Source organism: Hemibagrus wyckioides, linkage group LG11 (genome assembly GCF_019097595.1).
Source record: "Hemibagrus wyckioides isolate EC202008001 linkage group LG11, SWU_Hwy_1.0, whole genome shotgun sequence".
Taxonomy (NCBI): domain Eukaryota; kingdom Metazoa; phylum Chordata; class Actinopteri; order Siluriformes; family Bagridae; genus Hemibagrus; species Hemibagrus wyckioides.
The window spans coordinates 4,069,343-4,087,571 of record NC_080720.1 but is presented as its reverse complement, the minus strand read 5'-3'; the positions used below and the strand labels follow the sequence as shown (position 1 = coordinate 4,087,571).

Below are 18,229 nucleotides of genomic sequence, written 5' to 3'. Positions count from 1 at the left end.
CTCGTACTCCAGTACATCTGATTAAATGCACATTATCATCTAGTACTGCTAATATTATGAACAGCAGCTACGCTAATGCTGTTCCATTGTTTCCCTTCTTCTACCCATCCCGAGGCATACAGAGACTGTGCCGGCTCCAGTGGCATCCGGAGATGGACCGGCTCCAGCCGGGTTCTGCTTGTGAGGATTGGGATATTCAAGCAGCGCTGTGGACAACAACCTCCTTATTGATTTACATTACACTATACACATACTGTATCTACATCACACAATTGTCACCCAAATGAGGATGGGTTCCCTTTTGAGTCTGGTTCCTCTGAAGGTTTCTTCCTCTTACCATCTAAGGGAGTTTTTCCTTGCCACAGTCGCCTCAGTCACCTCAGGCTTGCTCACTTGGGATAACATCTAGGACTGTCTGTCTGTCTGTTCATATTTTTGTTGTTTTCTTATGTGGTTTCTCGTGTAAAGCTGCTTTGAGACAATGCTCTTTGTTAAAAGTGCTATACAAATAAAATTGAATTGAAAAGAAGCCACTGTGTTTAGGGAACATACCCCATGAACAATGTTAAGGTATGTAGGTGATACTCGGCACAGTAACAGCCACATGAATGCCAGGACCCAAGGTTTCCCTGCAGAATATTACCCAGAGCATCACACTACCTCCACATGCTTACTTTCTTCTCACAGCTCATCCTGGTACCATCTCATCTCCGGGTAAGCAACACCCACAAAGCTGGCCATCCACATAGCAGACAAGAAAATCTTCAGACCAGGCCATGTTGCACTGCTCCATAGTCCAGTTCTGATGCTCATGTGCCCATGGCTGGAGCTTTCAGTGGGGTCAAGACTGAAACTCTGTCCGGTCCGCAGTTACACTCCTCCATACGAAGCAAGCTGTGTTTACAATTCTATCAGAGCAATTCTCTTCCATATGATCGGACGAGGTGAGCCTTGGATGCTCAGGACCCTGTCACTAGTACACCTGATGTCCTTCCATGGAGCACTTTTGGTAGGTACTAAACTCGGCATCCTGGGAACACTTCACTGTAGCTGCTGTTTCTGACATGCTCTGACCCAGTCGTCTAGACATCACAATGAGATCCAACACAAATTTGTACGTTGCTTGATATTTCACATATCACAGATACCGTTTTAACAAAATGATATTGCTGACCGATGTGGCAAAATTAAACTGCAAGTATTAAACTGATAACTGACTTATTTTTGCCATTACAATTAGATAAAAACCTGCATTTCTGGAGCACATGCATCACCCCAACAGTTCTTTGCAAAATGAGATCTTTATTAAAAATCAGCCTACTATGTAAGAATTATCACATTTTCACAAGTTTTAATTAAGGGAAAAAAAGAAAGACGACAACAAGATATTTTCAGAATCGGGTTTAATTTTCAAACAGAACCGACACTTGTATGTGGACGTTATTACAAACATAAAACCCCATATAAAACTCCAAAATTCGAAATTCCCATCCTGCCTCTCACTAAACACCGAGCAGAACAGCAACATGGGCCATGTAGGACCTCAGGAAAAGCATGATCATCCAATTTATGCTAACTATTAGATCCAGCTTGAAATACAGCTCCTGCAAACAGCATGGAGGGAAGAAGAGGAAATAGACAACTACCAGTTTACTTCAGTTTACACCAGTCTCTGAATCGTGTCCTCTTGGCTGTCCGTGCACAGGGCTAATCTTTTAAAAGGCTAATTTGGGGAGATGTGGTTTTACCTGCAAAAGGCTGACGTGGCTGAAGGGCCATTTGCGTCTGGTACAAATCACAACTCATTCTGTAGACCAAGATCTCAAACACAAATACCGCTCGTGCTTAAAGCCGAGTGGACAGGACCCTCACCTTTTAGCCTGCAAGTGAAGTTTGGATTCATTTGGGACAAGATCAACCCTTTTGAGATAAAACACCACAGAGATGATTTAAATCCAAAGCCGAGAAATGTTCAACACAGCTACCATTCTTAATGAAAAGTTCACAATGTTCCGAATGTATTTGAATCGACAGGACGTGTTTGGGTCTGATGTTTGCTTCTTTTCTTCTGCACTGGAGCTACGAGAAATTTGTAACTAACAAGTAATTCAAGTCTTTACCATAAACACACCTCTAACCATATCGACTGTGCAAAGGCATTATTAACCAACTAACCGTGTAGAACAGCAGGAGTAGCACATTTATAATATATATTAGATGGAGTAATCCCAGGTGGATCACTTGGTATGAAGATTGCATCCTGGCAATTAGGTTTTTATTCACAGTTACCCAGGAGACACTTCGGCTCAGTAGGTTAACAGTTGGCAGTGTTTCTTTTCTTCTCTCCCAACAAGCAGAGAAAAAAATATTCACGGTGGTGAGACGGACCTCGATGCTGCAAACGACTCACGCTGAAGCCCATCACCTGCTGCACTACACACGAGTTGTGCTAATTAGCATACACAGTTCACTAACACGCTTGCGTCTCTATTAATTTTGTAATATTGTTTTTACTTAATTAATTACTTACCACTTTTTTTTTTTAAGCTGATTCAGTTCAGACAAGCAGATCATACGACTGGAGATTTTAATTCCTGGCTCAAATTTCTGATTTCTCATTACTTATTAGTGAAAAAGAAGCAAATGTCAGAAATCAAACACATCTCTTATCTACATTTGAGATGATTAGAAAACCAAATTTGACAAAGTTGAAAAAAATAAAATAAAATAAAAGAAGAAGAAGAAGAAAAGAAGTCAGTCACGGACGAGTGTGATATCAGCCTCCACTCTGAGCTCTAACCTCATTCTCGTACTGAAAATGGACGCATGGGAGCGGTGGGTCAGTAGTTCTTAAGACTGGATGAGGTGTTGAGAGGATGTGGAGATGATCGCGGGCAGTATCAGTCACTGTCACTGGAGCTCGAGTCCTTTTTCTCATTCTTGTGATCTTTCTTGGGGCTGCGTGATTTGTCTTTTGCTCGCTCTCTGGTTTTGGGGCTCTCGCTCTTCCCTCGTTTTTTGCGTTTGTCCGTGTCGCTGTCTGAACTGCTGCTGCTTTTAGCGCGTCTCCGTTTGGCGCTTCTCTCTCTGCTCCGGCGCTTTTGACTAGACCGTTCTTTAGAGCTCTGGTCTCTCGCTCTGCTCTTCGTGTCGTCAGATTTAACATCGCTCTTCTTCTTCTCTCCATCCTCTTTGCCTCTCGCGTGCTCTCTGCCTCGGTCTCTTTGATCCCTGCTTCTTGATCGTCTTGACTTCCTGTCACGGCTGCTGCTTCGTCTCTTGCCCGGTCCTCTATTGCGTGACCTTTCTCGCCTACCACGTCCTCTCGATCTGGACCGGGACCTGGAGCGAGACCTGGAGCGTCTCTTGGTGTCGCGCTCTCTTTCTCGGCTTCGTGATCGTTCACGTCGAGTCTCTCCATTCTTTGTCTTTTTGGCCTCTTCCCGCTTGTCCCTCGTGTCTCTCTCAGGCTGCTTAGGTCGCTCCTTGCTCTTACTCTTGCTGTCCTCTCGGTCCTTTCTTGCGTCTTTGTCTTTCCTGTCCTTGCTGCTAGACTGGCCACTTTTATCATCGGTTCTGCTGCGTTTCTGATCCTCCTCTGCTTTCTTCTCCTTGCTGCGACTGCGCCCCTTTCTCTTATCCGCCTCTCCATCTGCTTTTTTCCGTTTGTCCCTCTCCTGGCTCCTGGATCGGTGTCTGCCACCCTTCCTCTCTCGTCCTTTGTCTGGGCTGCTTGATTTGTTCCTCTTCGAGCCTTTCTTCTCTCGCTCAGAGTCCTTCCTCTCTCGTGAGGGCTCAGTATCGGCTTTCTCTTTCTCTGGCTGCTCTGCGGTCTCCGTCTTGTCCTGAGACGCATCCCCTCTGGAAGTCACAAACATACAGTAATTATTAGAGTTATAATTAGGTATGCATGAATGCCACATTATTCAGACTGAGCATGAGTCTAAACCAACACCAAAATGAGTCCATGTGTCTATGTACTACCTCCAGCTGCATTCTCTCTAACATTTGCTAACTGATATTAAATGTCCAATACAGTCTACAATTTTCTATTAAACTTTGCACTGAGTGTGGCTGCAGTTGAGAATAGAGGGTTTTGTTTCACTTTAAAGAAAAAAAAAAAGAGAGGAAAAAAAAAGAGCTTCTGCACACCTCTTTGTTTAACCGTATTGAAATCTCAGTCAGTGATGAGAGTGACTGCTGGTCAAGATCATACTGAGTGCTAAGCATGAGATGATGCACTAAAGCCACGATACAAGACAAATCCCGATACAGTATACAGTTTCACAGACTATATTTGAAAGAATTTCATTGCCAATTAAACATTAATGTGCCAGAATAATGAAGCTGCATGTGCTAGTGTGGGTCAGTTGTACTTGTCTCCTTTGATCCAGCGCTCCTGTGTGGTCTGTGTATTGGGTTTGGCCTTCTGGGTCCTCTGCATCTCCAGTCTCCAGTGTGGAGGAGTCTCACTACGCCGGAAACGATCCCAGGAACGAGAGCGAGACCGTGATGGAGTCCGATAACGCTATATGGAGAAGGGGGAGAAAGGAAAGCGAGGAGGGAAAAATTAAACAAATTTGGACATAAAGGACATAACAGTCCACTTACAAAAGCAATTAAGTGTTCCTGTAATATACTCAAAATATCTAACTATAAATATGTTACACTGCTGTCACACTTGATGCCATGTGAATTTATTCCCACAGGTGACCCACACACAGGTGAACATCTCAGCAAGAGACAAATTCACTTCAATCATGCTGAATCACGTGCCAAAAATGGTCACCTACACGACCAGTCAAAAGTTTGGACACACCCTCTAATTCAGTGTTTTTTGTTTAGGGATTTATTTTCTACATTCTAGAACAATCCTGGAGATTTCAAAACTATGAAATAACACACATGGACTTCAGTAATCCATATGTAACGACAACAAAAACCAGTCAGTTGTTATTTTAAGACACGAAGGTCAGGTGTTCTGGAATAGTTCTTACAAGAACAGTATTGTCAAGTGCATTTGCAAAACCCATCAAGCACCATGATGAAACTGGCTCACATGAAGACCATCTCAGTAAAACAAGACCAAAACTGACCTCTGCTGCAGAGGAGAAGTTCATTTAGAGTGACCAGCCTCAGAAATCACCAATTAACAGCACCTCAGATTAGAGGCGTTATGAAGGCTTTACAGAGCATCAGTAGCAGACATATCTCAATATCAACTGTTCAAAGGACATTATTGTGGATCAGCATTGTTTTACAATGTAGAAAGAAATAAACATCAGGAAAGACCATGGGATTAGAAGGTGTGTCCAAACTTTTGACTGGTAGTGTATGTGGGGGTTGTTTTGTTCCTAAGGGGCTATAAAGAATTTTTTCAGAAAGTTTTCAGTTCAGTTTTTATTTGCAGCCTGACTGGCTGGGAACTCCAGAGTAAATGTCAAGTAATATCAGAATTGTATAAAGTTGTTACACAGTCAGGGGCCACTTTAGTCCTGTTCAGTACAGAATTATTACATACACACACACACAAATAAGCACATTACTTAAACAATGTGAGTTTATTGCTAATCTTTACACCTGTAGAATCAGTTTCATAATATCTACTGGTGGGCTTCCACTACAGTACAAAAAAATAAATAAATAAAAGAAGAAATGCACAGATCTTTCGGCTATGCTACACAGACAGGTTCTCACCCTGGGGCCTCTTCCTTTAATTCTCCGGCCGGAGCGGGTCATCACCAAGCGTGTACGATTTGGTCGTGAGTTCATCATGGGCCTGGAACACAGCAACATGTATTTACATGACCGTTAGAGCGGACACTACAGTGTAGCACACTGACACTGAGACAGACAGAAACAGAGAAAGAGGCCCAAGAGACTCATACACGTGAGAATGCTCACGGAGTCATCAATAGCCTGTCTTACCACCACACCCATTTCATATGTTTTGTTAACACACCTCTCCCGCTCTCTCTCTCGCTCTCTCTCTCTGTCCCTCTCCCTTTCTCTTGGTCGCTCTTTCCCAGAATTCTCCTTGTTTTTGTCCTTCCCCTGCTCCTCCTTCTCTTTAGGCTGAGGCTGTGGACTGCGTCTCATCAGGAAGCGGTTCTCTGGGACGGGCGGTACTTCCTCTGGACGGACGGATGAAACGGGCTGCTGTGGCTCCTCCTCCTTGGCTTCTACCTCATCGTCAGATCTAAAGATAGACGAAGTAGTAATTAATAAACCTTTGTAATCATTAACACCACACAGACAGATGAATCTTTAACGTCTACGCCCTTCTACAAAGGTGAATACATGAGAGTGTGAAAGTGTCCAGGTGGAGTACACACCCCTTCTCCTTTTTCTTCTTGTGTTTCTGCTCCTTCTTCTTTTTCTTCTGCTCCTTCTTATGTTTCTTCTTGTGCTTCTTGTCCTCCTTGTCTGAATCCTCGGATTCATCAGAACTCTCAGAGGAGGAAGAGGAGTCATCGCTGCTCTCACTGGATGACTGCTGTTTCTTCTTCTTCTCCTTCTTGGCTAACGCAACCAAAGACCAACAAACAATTTTAAACATGCACACAGATGATAAACAATCATCTAAATAAACTATTGACAATTCAACTGGCTTCAGACTAATGAAGAGCTACAGGAATCTAAAAGAATAAATTTCAAATCGATTTTATTGAACAAGGGACAGTCACTAATCATCTTTACAGAAAAATATCAATTTAGGTTATAAGATTGTCCCTAATTAGCATGCCAGAGGTCACAGTAGTGAGGAAAAAAATCCTTGAGAGGAACCAGACACTAAAGGGAACCCATCATCATCTAGATAACACCAGAGTGTGAAATCATTTCCTTTCTATAACTGTACTTTCTGGACAAAAAATAATAATAAAAAAAATCGAATTGCACCCAAAGCATGGCGTCACAGCAGCACATTAATAACTCACAAAGACAGGCCTGGTAAATGGCTTCATCTTTTTGGTGGCTAATGATAATACTGATGCTGATAATCCTGGTTTCAGTGTCTTTGTAAACGTAATTTAAACTTCCTGAATTCTCCATATCGACTGATCTGAAGATCACAGCAGCAGCATTGAGATATAACACAGAATCTTGCTAATGGGTTAATCGGAACAAGTGCGGAGACTGCGAGCCATGACCATTCCACTAGAAGCACATTTGTGAGGTCAGGCACTGATGTTGGACGAGAAGGCCTGGCTCACAGTCTCTGCTCTAATTCATCCCAAGGGTGTTCTATCAGGTTGAGGTCAGGACTCTGTGCAGGCCAGTCAAGTTCCTCCACACCAAACTCACTCATCCATGTATTATGGACCTTGCTGTGCAGTCATGTTGGAACAGGAAGGGGTCATCCCCAAACTGTTCCCACAAATTTGGAAGCATGAATTTATCCAAAATGTCTTGGTATGCAGCTAAAGCATTAAGGAGTTCCTTTCACGGGAACTAAGGGGCTGAGCCCAACCCCTGAATTCAATTATTTGGAGGGGTGTCCCAAAACGTTTGGCAATAGTGTGTACTGTACATCAGGCAAGAGATGTATTTGAAAGTTTTTATGATTTCAGTCTTCCTACAGTCCATATGGCTGTCTTAATTGATATACTGAGAACTCAGAATGTCAAAATGTGAAGGTTTGGCGATTGGTTCCTTAACTTATGAAGTAAATGGCGCTTTCAACAGTAATGTTCGTTGAAAATGATTATAAATAAAATTACACTACATGTTTTTTGGAGTCCAATCCATCTACATTCAGTAGCTATTTCAAGGGTCTAGACCTTTTACTGAGGCTAATCTGGAAGCTTTTATTTCTCTGGAGTATCAGAGAAAATAACCAGATAACTCGTAAGAGTACCCTGATGTTAAAGCGTGTAAGAGCCAAACAGCATTAATGTGACTGTTCCAATAATTTATTGTTACAGTAACATACAGAATATGTCCAAAGGCCTGCATGCTTTCTACCATTATTACTCACTGACTATTACTTGCTGGTTTGTTTCAAATCCCAAATTTGAGCAATATTCAGTTTAGAAGTGAAGAAAAACTGATGCACCTTTGGATTTGGGGATGAGCTCCCCGCAGTTCATCACCTTGACCTCTGCATACGGTCGGCTGTTAGTGTCCGTCTTCTGACTCTCAATGGTCCGGATCACCTCCTGGCCCGAGATCACCTGACCAAACACCACATGAATCCTGCATGGAGACGGGAGGAGATGAAAACAGTCAGGGTTAGTGTTACAGTACTTACAGACAGCTCTATACAGCTAGATAAAATCTCACTCTCTCTCAAACACACACACACACACACACTTACCCATCCAGATGAGGAGTAGGTTTTGTAGTTCTATGGTCAGGGACACAAAACAGTGAGGCAGAATGTAAATACAAATCTAATAAACACAAAAACAATGATTAATGCACATCTCCTGCTCAATCACCACACGATCATTGGCAATTCACAATGAAACCTCGGATGCACTCGTAGCTGGAAAACCATCCTTCTATTAACAAAGAGATGCATTTCCACCAGAGGAATCGGAGCTCCTTTTATTTCTTACTCCACAGAACCACACATCAAGCTTCTCAGAAATGTTCAGCCTACATCGGATTAAGTCAAAACATACACATCTATCTCCAGACCGAAACGTGATTTGTGGCTAGGTCTACACTAATCCGGATACACTGTGTCCACGTTATCGTTTTCCAAAAATTGGTCATCCACATTGAAACACTTACGTCCCTGTACTGTGCATGAGTAAAACCTAAGACACCTTGACCTGCGTCGTTTATTTACTGTCTGGCTCTGTGAAACATAGCAGCAGTATGTTGAGGAAATTAGCTGAATTGGTCACATGACTAAAAATCGTTTTCGAAAGCCTCCGTTTTCACAGTCCACACACTGAGGTGAAAACATGGCGTTTACAAATTTATCCACGTTGGAAAGCGTTTTCAAAAAGATACATTTTCGTTTACTAAAAATGCCATCTCAGAGTGGACAGAAGGCCAAAATACACCGAAAAATATGCCTTTTTAAACAAAAACATATTAGTGTGAACACGGCCTTAGTGTCAAAAAGACTTTTACAATAACATTATGCTAGTGCATAAAAACAAGTGCTTCATTATCCACGGTTTGATTTATTATCCACAGCACAAATCACTACAGGTTTGGATCAACTTGGAACTTGTAATTCCTTTACTGCAGCCGGTAAAACAAACCAAACATGCCCTTCAACTTAATTTCAACTCATTAACTTGGGCTAGTCTCCATTTAACCACCTCTTTCTTCCCGGTCTACAGAATGACATCAACATCAGACTGAACAGCACAAAATATTCCCCTTAGATTTGTTAAACTCATACAAGATATGGTTAAATCTCCAACACTAACTACACTAATCACTGTGTCAAGAATGTAATCAACGTTTGGGTTAGCATGAACTCTCTTGCTGCTTAGCTACTGGAGTTGCTGTATTGCGATTTCAATACAAAATTCTGCATGGATCTGTGATGGTTGCTATAGTAGCAGAGCAAACAGAGGCATCCATGTTTCTGCCCCCACAACAAGAAATGACGTTCTTGTCATAACTTGGAAAACTACACTGAGAATGCAGCATAAGGATAGAATCACTTTCTCAAACTGCACTAGGTTGAACACTGGTGAAAGCACCATAAAACGAAAACCTGTCCAGGATCTGCCCACAGTTTAGTTTCAGAACCTCGGTGGAAATGCACCTGGTACCGTCAATGCAATCTGGGACATAATTTAACACGCGCTGAAGCATCGAGACACGGATGGATGGAACAGGGACGGTCTCCTGACTCACATGAAGAACTGTGAGCCGTTGGTGTCTTTGCCTCGGTTCGCCATAGACAGCAGGAACTCCTTATTATGTTTCATAGAGAAGCTCTCATCTGTGAAAGAGAGACACGAGATTAGAGCAATGCTCCAGTTACTACTCATCTAACAGACCCTCCAAGATTTAGCTGTGAGGTTTTTATTTTCAGACTCTACAGAGCAACTTGGGAGTGTGTTTTTGTTCTTTCTTTCCTTCTGGAAAACTACTTGAATTGGTGAAATCACAAGCACAGGATTAACCAAATCTGCAGAAACCCTGCGGTTATTTATGATAAACTGTCCGCTCCTCCAAATATCACAGATTTTGCGTTCATTTCTATGATTTAAAAAAAAGAAGAAGCAATCCTGGAGGGACTAAAATACTGTAGATTATATTTAGAGAGAGAGAGAGAGAATTACTTGGAAAGTGTATTTTTTTTAAAAAAGTGTAAAGTTCAACTTTAATGCTTTAGTGAAGTAGAACAGTACACAGTGACCGTACTGAGTTTCTGCTGTATAAGGGATAAAACATTCTGAAGACAGGATGTTCCATAAATAAAAAAAATAAAAATAAATCAACAGAGTGAGGAGGCTGTGACCACTCTGATGACTGTTAACATGTCCAAGTATTTTACTCCTTTAAACCTGTGATGTCCTGCTGCACTATGGTCAGTGCTGATGTTATAGATCAGTTGTTATAGATGTTATAGAGGCTATAGGCCCCCAACTACCCCTGCTCCAGGGGGGCTGTACCATGCCTGACCTGGCGCTCTGACCCTAACCCCCAGGGATGGGATATGCGAAGAAAGAATTTCACTGTGCAGTAATCTATATGTGACAAATAAAGACAGCTTGATTAATACCTGTGCTAATGAATAATTAAGAACAGAAGTGAGAGAGAAATACCTTCAAAGAATCCTCCGTATATGGATTCACCGCCTCGGCCATTGCCTACGGGACAAAACAAACTCGCTGCTTATGGAGCTTACAGGGACGAGGTCAGGATTTATAAACTAAACAGCAAAAGATTATTATAATATTTAACGCCGCACCTTCACTAAAGTCTCCTCCTTGGATCATGAAATCCTTCACGATCCTGTGGATCAGACAGCCCTTGTAGTGCAGCGGTTTCTGCGTGGTCTTCCCGATTCCCCTCTCACCTTCAAATCAGTGAAAAACAATCATGTTTACTTTACAGAGGGGATGAAATTTATTCATGATTCTTAAATACAACTCTATAATACATGATAAGCATCATGATGTGTGTGCTAATAAAATTCCATCAAAACACACAAAAGTGAAGTTTTTAACCCTTTACAGAAAAATAAAAACCACTAAAAGCACTGAAAAAAAAACCCCTTCAAAATATTTAAATAATCTTGTTCCTTTTTCTTTAAATGTCTAAAAAATTACTTCATACTAAAAGTTTCATAAAAAAAAACTTGTCAAAAATGTTAAATTCCAATAAAATAGTTTGTTCAAAAAGAAATAAAAAAATCATGCAATTAATCGCATGATTGTCATGAGTTACCTGGTGATTAATCGACAACATAATTGCACATTTCTATCCATTCTAAATGTACCTTAAATTAAAACTTTTATAGTTTTTAATCAACATGGGCATGGACAAATATTGAAATGTATGTTGTTTATTATTAGTGAAACCATACTCAACATAGAGCATGAAGACAAGACATGTTTCAAAGGTCATAGATACACTATATTGCCAAAAGTATTCGCTCACCCATCCAAATAATCAGAATCAGGTGTTCCAATCACTTCCATGGCCACAGGTGTATAAAATCAAGCACCTAGGCATGCAGACTGTTTTTACAAACATTTGTGAAAGAATGGGTCGCTCTCAGGAGCTCAGTGAATTCCAGCGTGGAACTGTGATAGGACGCCACCTGTGCAACAAATCCAGTCGTGAAATTTCCTCGCTCCTAAATATTCCACAGTCAACTGTCAGCTGTATTATAAGAACGTGGAAGTGTTTGGGAACGACAGCAACTTAAACAGGCCACGTAAACTGACGGAGCGGGGTCAGCGGATGCTGAGGCGCATAGTGCGAAGAGGTCGCCAACTTTCTGCAGAGTCAATCGCTACAGACCTCCAAACTTCATGTGGCCTTCAGATTAGCTCAAGAACAGTGCACAGAGAGCTTCATGGAATGGGTTTCCATGGCCGAGCAGCTGCATCCAAGCCATACATCACCAAGTGCAATGCAAAGCGTCGGATGCAGTGGTGTAAAGCACGCCGCCACTGGACTCTAGAGCAGTGGAGACGCGTTCTCTGGACTGACGAATCGCGCTTCTCCATCTGGCAATCTATTGGACGAGTCTGGGTTTGGCGGTTGCCAGGAGAACGGTACTTGTCTGACTGCATTGTGCCAAGTGTAAAGATTGGTGGAGGGGGGATTATGGTGTGGGGTTGTTTTTCAGGAGCTGGGCTTGGCCCCTTAGTTCCAGTGAAAGGAACTCTGAATGCTTCAGCATACCAAGACATTTTGGACAATTCCATGCTCCCAACTTTGTGGGAACAGTTTGGAGCTGGCCCCTTCCTCTTCCAACATGACTGTGCACCAGTGCACAAAGCAAGGTCCATAAAGACATGGATGACAGAGTCTGGTGTGGAGGAACTTGACTGGCCTGCACAGAGTCCTGACCTCAACCCGATAGAACACCTTTGGGATGAATTAGAGCGGAGACTGAGAGCCAGACCTTCTCGTCCAACATCAGTGTGTGACCTCACAAATGCGCTTCTGGAAGAATGGTCAAAAATTCCCATAAACACACTCCTAAACCTTGAGGACAGCCTTCCCAGAAGAGTTGAAGCTGTTATAGCTGCAAAGGGTGGACCGACGTCATATTGAACCCTATGGATTAGGAATGGGATGTCACTTAAGTTCATATGCGAGTCAAGGCAGGTGAGCGAATACTTTTGGCAATATAGTGTATTTTTCAAAGAACAAAAAAGAACAGAAAACAATTACTTCTTTCTTTGCACTGAGCGATTTACTTACACAAGCCGGTTAAAATTTTCGGATCACTTCTTCTAAACATGCAAAGTGTACATTTATTACTGAAACCACAGGGCAGGAGAGCTCTCTGCATCAGCTGTGTGCTTCGCCATCAAGTGACGTTTTAAACTCGACATGCTGCGGTGAGAACTTCCACAATAAATGCAGACTTTTGTCTTGTCGACAGAACCATCAGACATTGTCTTATATATAAAGAAGACGTTTTTCTCTCTCAATTTTGGTTTGCTGCTGCATCTCCCATTTCCCAAACTACGGGCAAGGCCGAGGTCCAAACAGAAAATGCACGCTGCGTTAATCGTGCGTTAATAAAATTAGTGCCATTAAAATGAATTTGCATTAACGCATTATTAACTTGTTAATTTTGACAGCCCTATATCTATATCTATCTATCTATCTATCTATCTATATATATATATATATATAAATAAATTACTTAAAACTAAGAGGTTTTAATTTTTTAAATTAAATTCCATGATTTTTTTTAATATTTCATAAAAACTATTCAGCAATTTCAAATTTCTTCCACCTAAAAAAATTAAATAAATAAACACCCAATCAGCAACCTGTTTGCAATTATTAATTGTTTTTTTAACTATGAAAAAAAGGTGACAGTCTCAGAATCCCATCCTGAAGTTTCGTTCCACATCACACTGACCTGTGCAGAGACAGCGGAAGTTCTCGCACGTCTTGGGACACGCGTCGGAGAACAGCTCGAACACCACACGGCCGACTGAAAACAACACGGGTTAATCAGCTGTGGAATAAACAATTGATCTATCACAGAATCTCGTCAGTACTGAGTCTCACCGAGCGTGTTTCCGATGCCGATGTCGAAGAAGCAGCGAGGACGTGGCACCTTCACCCCCATTGTTCTAGCAGAGGGGGAAAAAAAATTAAACAAGTCTCCTCTATATTTCCTTCCTGAACCCATTAATTTTTCATAACTACTACAGTGCACAAGAACATTTATACACAGCGTCACTGCACATTCTCTCACACACTTCATTTCTGACCCCTGTATGTTTCTCACACACACTATTACAACTAATGCAATACCACCACATACACTATATTGCCAAAGGTTTTGGGACACCGCTCCAAATAATCGAATTAAGGGGTTGCTCTCGGCCCCGTAGTTCCAGTGAAAGGAACTCTTAATGCTTCAGCTTCATACCAAGACATTTTGGACAATTTCATGCTCCCAACTTTGTAGGAACTGTTTGGGGATGACCCCTTCCTGTTCCAACATGACTGCACACCAGTGACCAAAGCAAGGTCCATAAAGACATGGATGAGTGAGTTTGGTGTGGAGGAACTTCACAGAGTCCTGATCTCAACCTGATAGAACACCTTTGGGATGAATTAGAGCAGAGACTGTGAGCCAGGCCAAAACTGGGACATCTGTCTTTACATGCACATGAATGTAATATGGAGTTGTCCCGCCCTTTACATCTATAACAGCTTCAACTCTCCTGGGAAGACTTTCCACAAGGGTTGGGAGTGTGTTTATGGGAATTTTTGACCATTCCTCTAGAAGTACATCTGTGAGGTCAGGCACTGATGTTGGATGAGAAGGTCTGGTTCGCAGTCTCCTCTCTAATTCATCCCAAAGGTGTTCTATCAGGTTGAGGTCAGGACTCTGAAGTTCCTCCACACCAAACTCACTCATCCATGTCTTTATGGACCTTGCTTTGTGCACTGGTGTGCAGTCATGTTGGAACAGGAAGGGGTCATCCCCAAACTGTTCCCACAAAGCATGAAATTGTCCAAAATGTCTTGGTATGAAGCTGAAGCATTAAGAGTTCCTTTCAGTGGAGTCCAACCCCTGAACTCAATGATTTGGAGGAGTGTGCCAAAACTTTTGCCAATATAGTGCATATAATGAACAGTTTTAAACTTCAAGCCTGGAATATTTTTCTCCACATTTAATCTGTACAGAAATTGAGATTATTGTCCGCTTTAAATCTTAAATCCTAGTTCTCACGGTTGCTCGTCTGACACCAAATCTCCCTTTGGTGATTAATAAATGACTCAAAAACTTTGTGTTTACCATCTAAACACGCAATACATGTAAAGAAGGAACTTTTATCCTGCACTCACTGCTGCTTTCAGTCCACAAATAATCATTATATAAAGAATAAATGATTCTCTCAGCAATGTATTATAATATTTTATATTTAGTTCATGTTGTCCAATTTCCACAATACAAGTTAGTTCCTGATAACACTTACATTAACTGCAGCTATAAACAGTTTTTCCCTCTGCAGTCTCTCTCTCACACAAACACACATTAATTAAATAAGAGCTGGTCAGGTTGCAAAGAAATCACTTCTCTGGATGAAGATGTCAGAAAATCACAACTCTTCCTTCATATTTATTCACAAACATTTTACCAATACAGTAGATGATCATTTACAGCTAAGGGAAAAGGAGAAGCTGCATCCATTTCTTTCTAAATATTGACTCCGAATCTCTGATTTTTTTTTTTTTTTATCCACTTCATTTTATTGTGCGAATCGACGATCGCGCCAAATGCTTATTTAAAATAAATATATTTGGCGTTTTAAAAAAATATACTTTCATTAAATTTCCACACAAGAAATAATTATTGCAGGTCAAAGCTTTGACAAGACAACAAAAGGTCTGAGATTATAAATCAGACTCGAAAGACATCAGAATTTTGAGGGGGAAAAAATTATTTGAAATAATTCAGTTCAGAAATAAAAATTCCGATCACCAATCAGATTTTTGAGATAAATCAGATTTTTGAAAATAAGACTTCTGAGATCATAAATTACACTTTAGAATAAAAAAAAAATTCTTTTGAAAATCAATCAGACTTCGGGGGGGGGGGATAATAGATCAGATTTTTTTGCAATAATAAACCTGATTTTTTCAAAAATAGACTTCTGAGATCATAAATCATGAATAAATGAATAAATAAATATTCAGCACTGATAAATTAGACTCCTGAGATCAGCTATTTGAGATAATAAATCAGACAGGTGTCAAACGTCTGAGACGAGGAATTTCGAGATACACCTGCACACTGACATAACAGGTCAAAATTTAAAATAAATAAATAAATACAAATTAAATAAATATAAAGAAAAAAGTTCGGCGTAAACACGTTATGTATTTTTGTCCAGTTTTCTGCTTGATGTAAATTCGCCTCCATACGACAGATCATCACAATAAAAACAATTTGATAACACTTTCACACGAAGCCATGGCAGTGCACGCGCCAGCTAAGCACCTAGCTTATTCAATCGTACTAGTTAGCAACTAGCAAACATCGGCTCTACAGATTTTCCTACATATTCGCCAATTTCTTTTAATAGTTCGTGTAAAATAGTCCACTCAGCAGTGTTCCGATTCTGTAAACAGTTGTAATCACTAACAATTAAATAACAAGACAGACGTATAACCACTTAAACGCTTACACGGCTAGGTACCTGGCTAGCATGCGTTATTTTTTTGCCCACCCGTATTCAAAGGCACCATTATTGCTCCCAATTACGATCAACGAAATTTCCCGGAATACGGGTGTAAACGCACGCGCCTTACAAACGCCATACAAGTTCCTGGATTTGTGCAATGCGCTCGCGGACAGGTTGATATGAAAACAGAACCACAGCAATCATTATTCAACTACAGAATTAAAAAATATATCACACACTTACATGATAAAAGGCTGGCAAACATAAAAAAATCACAAAAACAAACGGCAGGGTAACAGCGCGAATGACCAGGGTTTGATTTCCAGAACGGCGTTACAAAGATGGCGCCCTCAAAGACTGCGGTGCATTGTGGGTAAGAATCTGCGCGCGCCGAATTACTTATTGTGGGTGTGAATAGAGGATTTTAAATAAAAAATAAATGTTTGTTTGTTTTTTTGTGAAAATAACTACATATCTAGATGCAAAAACAAATAAACGATTTAACACTTGTGCTCCGGAGCTTTTCTTTTTCAATTTGCGGTGTACTTCCGGGAAAGGATTCCCTCCGTTTTTATCCTGTCCTATGAAAAATTTTCAAATTATTTATTTTATTATTCATTTATTTTGCTTCACTAAAAATACTCTATTCACAGTAACGTGCTGAAAATAAATTACACAGTTCAAAATTCACGTCAAGGCCAAGGTTACTGTCACCTAGACAACCGACCACGCCCCCCTCCATTAATGGACACGCCTTTCGCTGCACCGCCATTTAAGAAGCCTTGTACAAACAGTCGAACATATGGTTTTATTTACGTTCTGAAGACTGGTCATTATGCATATGATTGATCAGATAAATAAAATAAATGACACAAGTACTTACTATCATCCTAAAGCTCTACTGGAAGAAATTATAGCACTTTAAAAAAAAATACATAAAGCAAGAGCTACTTTAAGTGTTTCAGGATGAGGTAGGTCTTCACCCATTGCAGCTTGTCAACTGACTCAGCAGTTTGGACATCTAGGAGAAGTTCATTCCCTCACCTCGGTGCCAGATAAGAAAAGAGTCTAGATATATATCTACCTCTTACCCTGAGAGATGGTTGGACCAGTCCAGCAGTGCTAGTAGATCTGAAGGAACCGTGGTGCAGTGCGAGGAGTGACAAGAGCTTTGAGGTAAGAGGGAGCTGGTCCATACTTGTCTTAGTAAGCAAGCATCAGTGTTTTGAATCTGATGCTGCTACCGGAAGCTAGTGGAGGAGTGCAGCAGTGGTGTGGTGTGGGAGAACAAGTCATGCAGCTGGATTTTGGATCATTTCCAGAGGTGGAATTCTGGGCCGGCGGTAGCAGTGGGCAGGAAATTTGCGTCTTGCCCACCCATTCAAAGTAAGATTTTTTATTTTAGCCAAAGGGAAAAATAACACAGAATATCACCAGCATGATATGAATTCTAATTCCTAATTGGGTGGGCAGCCTTCAGCCAATGGACACTGATCAGTCTGTAACAACCCCACCCAAAGCCCCGCCCCAGCAGCACATAACAGTTTTTCATCACTTGCTGCTTCCAGCTACTCTTTCAGTTCGACATTCTTACAGTCTCTAACTGTGTTCTGATATATTTTACCAAAAAAGTGTATTTATATCAAGAGAATCACTAGTAAAGGACTATTTTCGGCACGGATCGGGTAGTGTCAACAACACATTATAACATTATATTATTAGTAGTATTATTGTCATTATTCAATCCGTACTGGAAATGTACTGCGCATGTGTGAAATTCCAGCCAACAACACATTATAATATTGTATTATTAGTTTTCAAAGAGGACTTGGTAAGATATTTGGAGATATATATATATATATATATATATATATATATATATATATATATACACTATATTGCCAAAAGTA

General features: G+C 40.9%; 1 protein-coding gene across 2 annotated transcripts; it reads right to left on the bottom strand.

Moving 5' to 3' along the window:
- Nucleotides 1–1,386: 1,386 nt before the first annotated feature.
- On the bottom strand, nucleotides 1,387–17,547 carry ppig (peptidylprolyl isomerase G (cyclophilin G)). Of its 2 annotated transcripts, none has more exons than XM_058402846.1 (13): nucleotides 17,411–17,547; nucleotides 13,687–13,751; nucleotides 13,535–13,609; nucleotides 10,892–10,999; nucleotides 10,746–10,790; nucleotides 9,829–9,916; nucleotides 8,318–8,347; nucleotides 8,057–8,196; nucleotides 6,336–6,522; nucleotides 5,963–6,199; nucleotides 5,698–5,779; nucleotides 4,377–4,528; nucleotides 1,387–3,861 (listed from the first exon to the last, which is right to left on the bottom strand). In XM_058402846.1, the coding sequence occupies exons 2-13, from the start codon at nucleotides 13,745–13,747 to the stop codon at nucleotides 2,901–2,903; spliced, it is 2,166 nt and encodes a 721-aa protein (XP_058258829.1). In that variant the 5' UTR covers nucleotides 13,748–13,751; nucleotides 17,411–17,547; the 3' UTR covers nucleotides 1,387–2,900. The 2 variants fall into 2 exon arrangements, with proteins under 2 accessions (XP_058258829.1, XP_058258828.1); XM_058402845.1 differs by lacking the exon at nucleotides 17,411–17,547 and adding an exon at nucleotides 16,563–16,719.
- Between the last annotated feature and the right edge of the window lie 682 nt (nucleotides 17,548–18,229).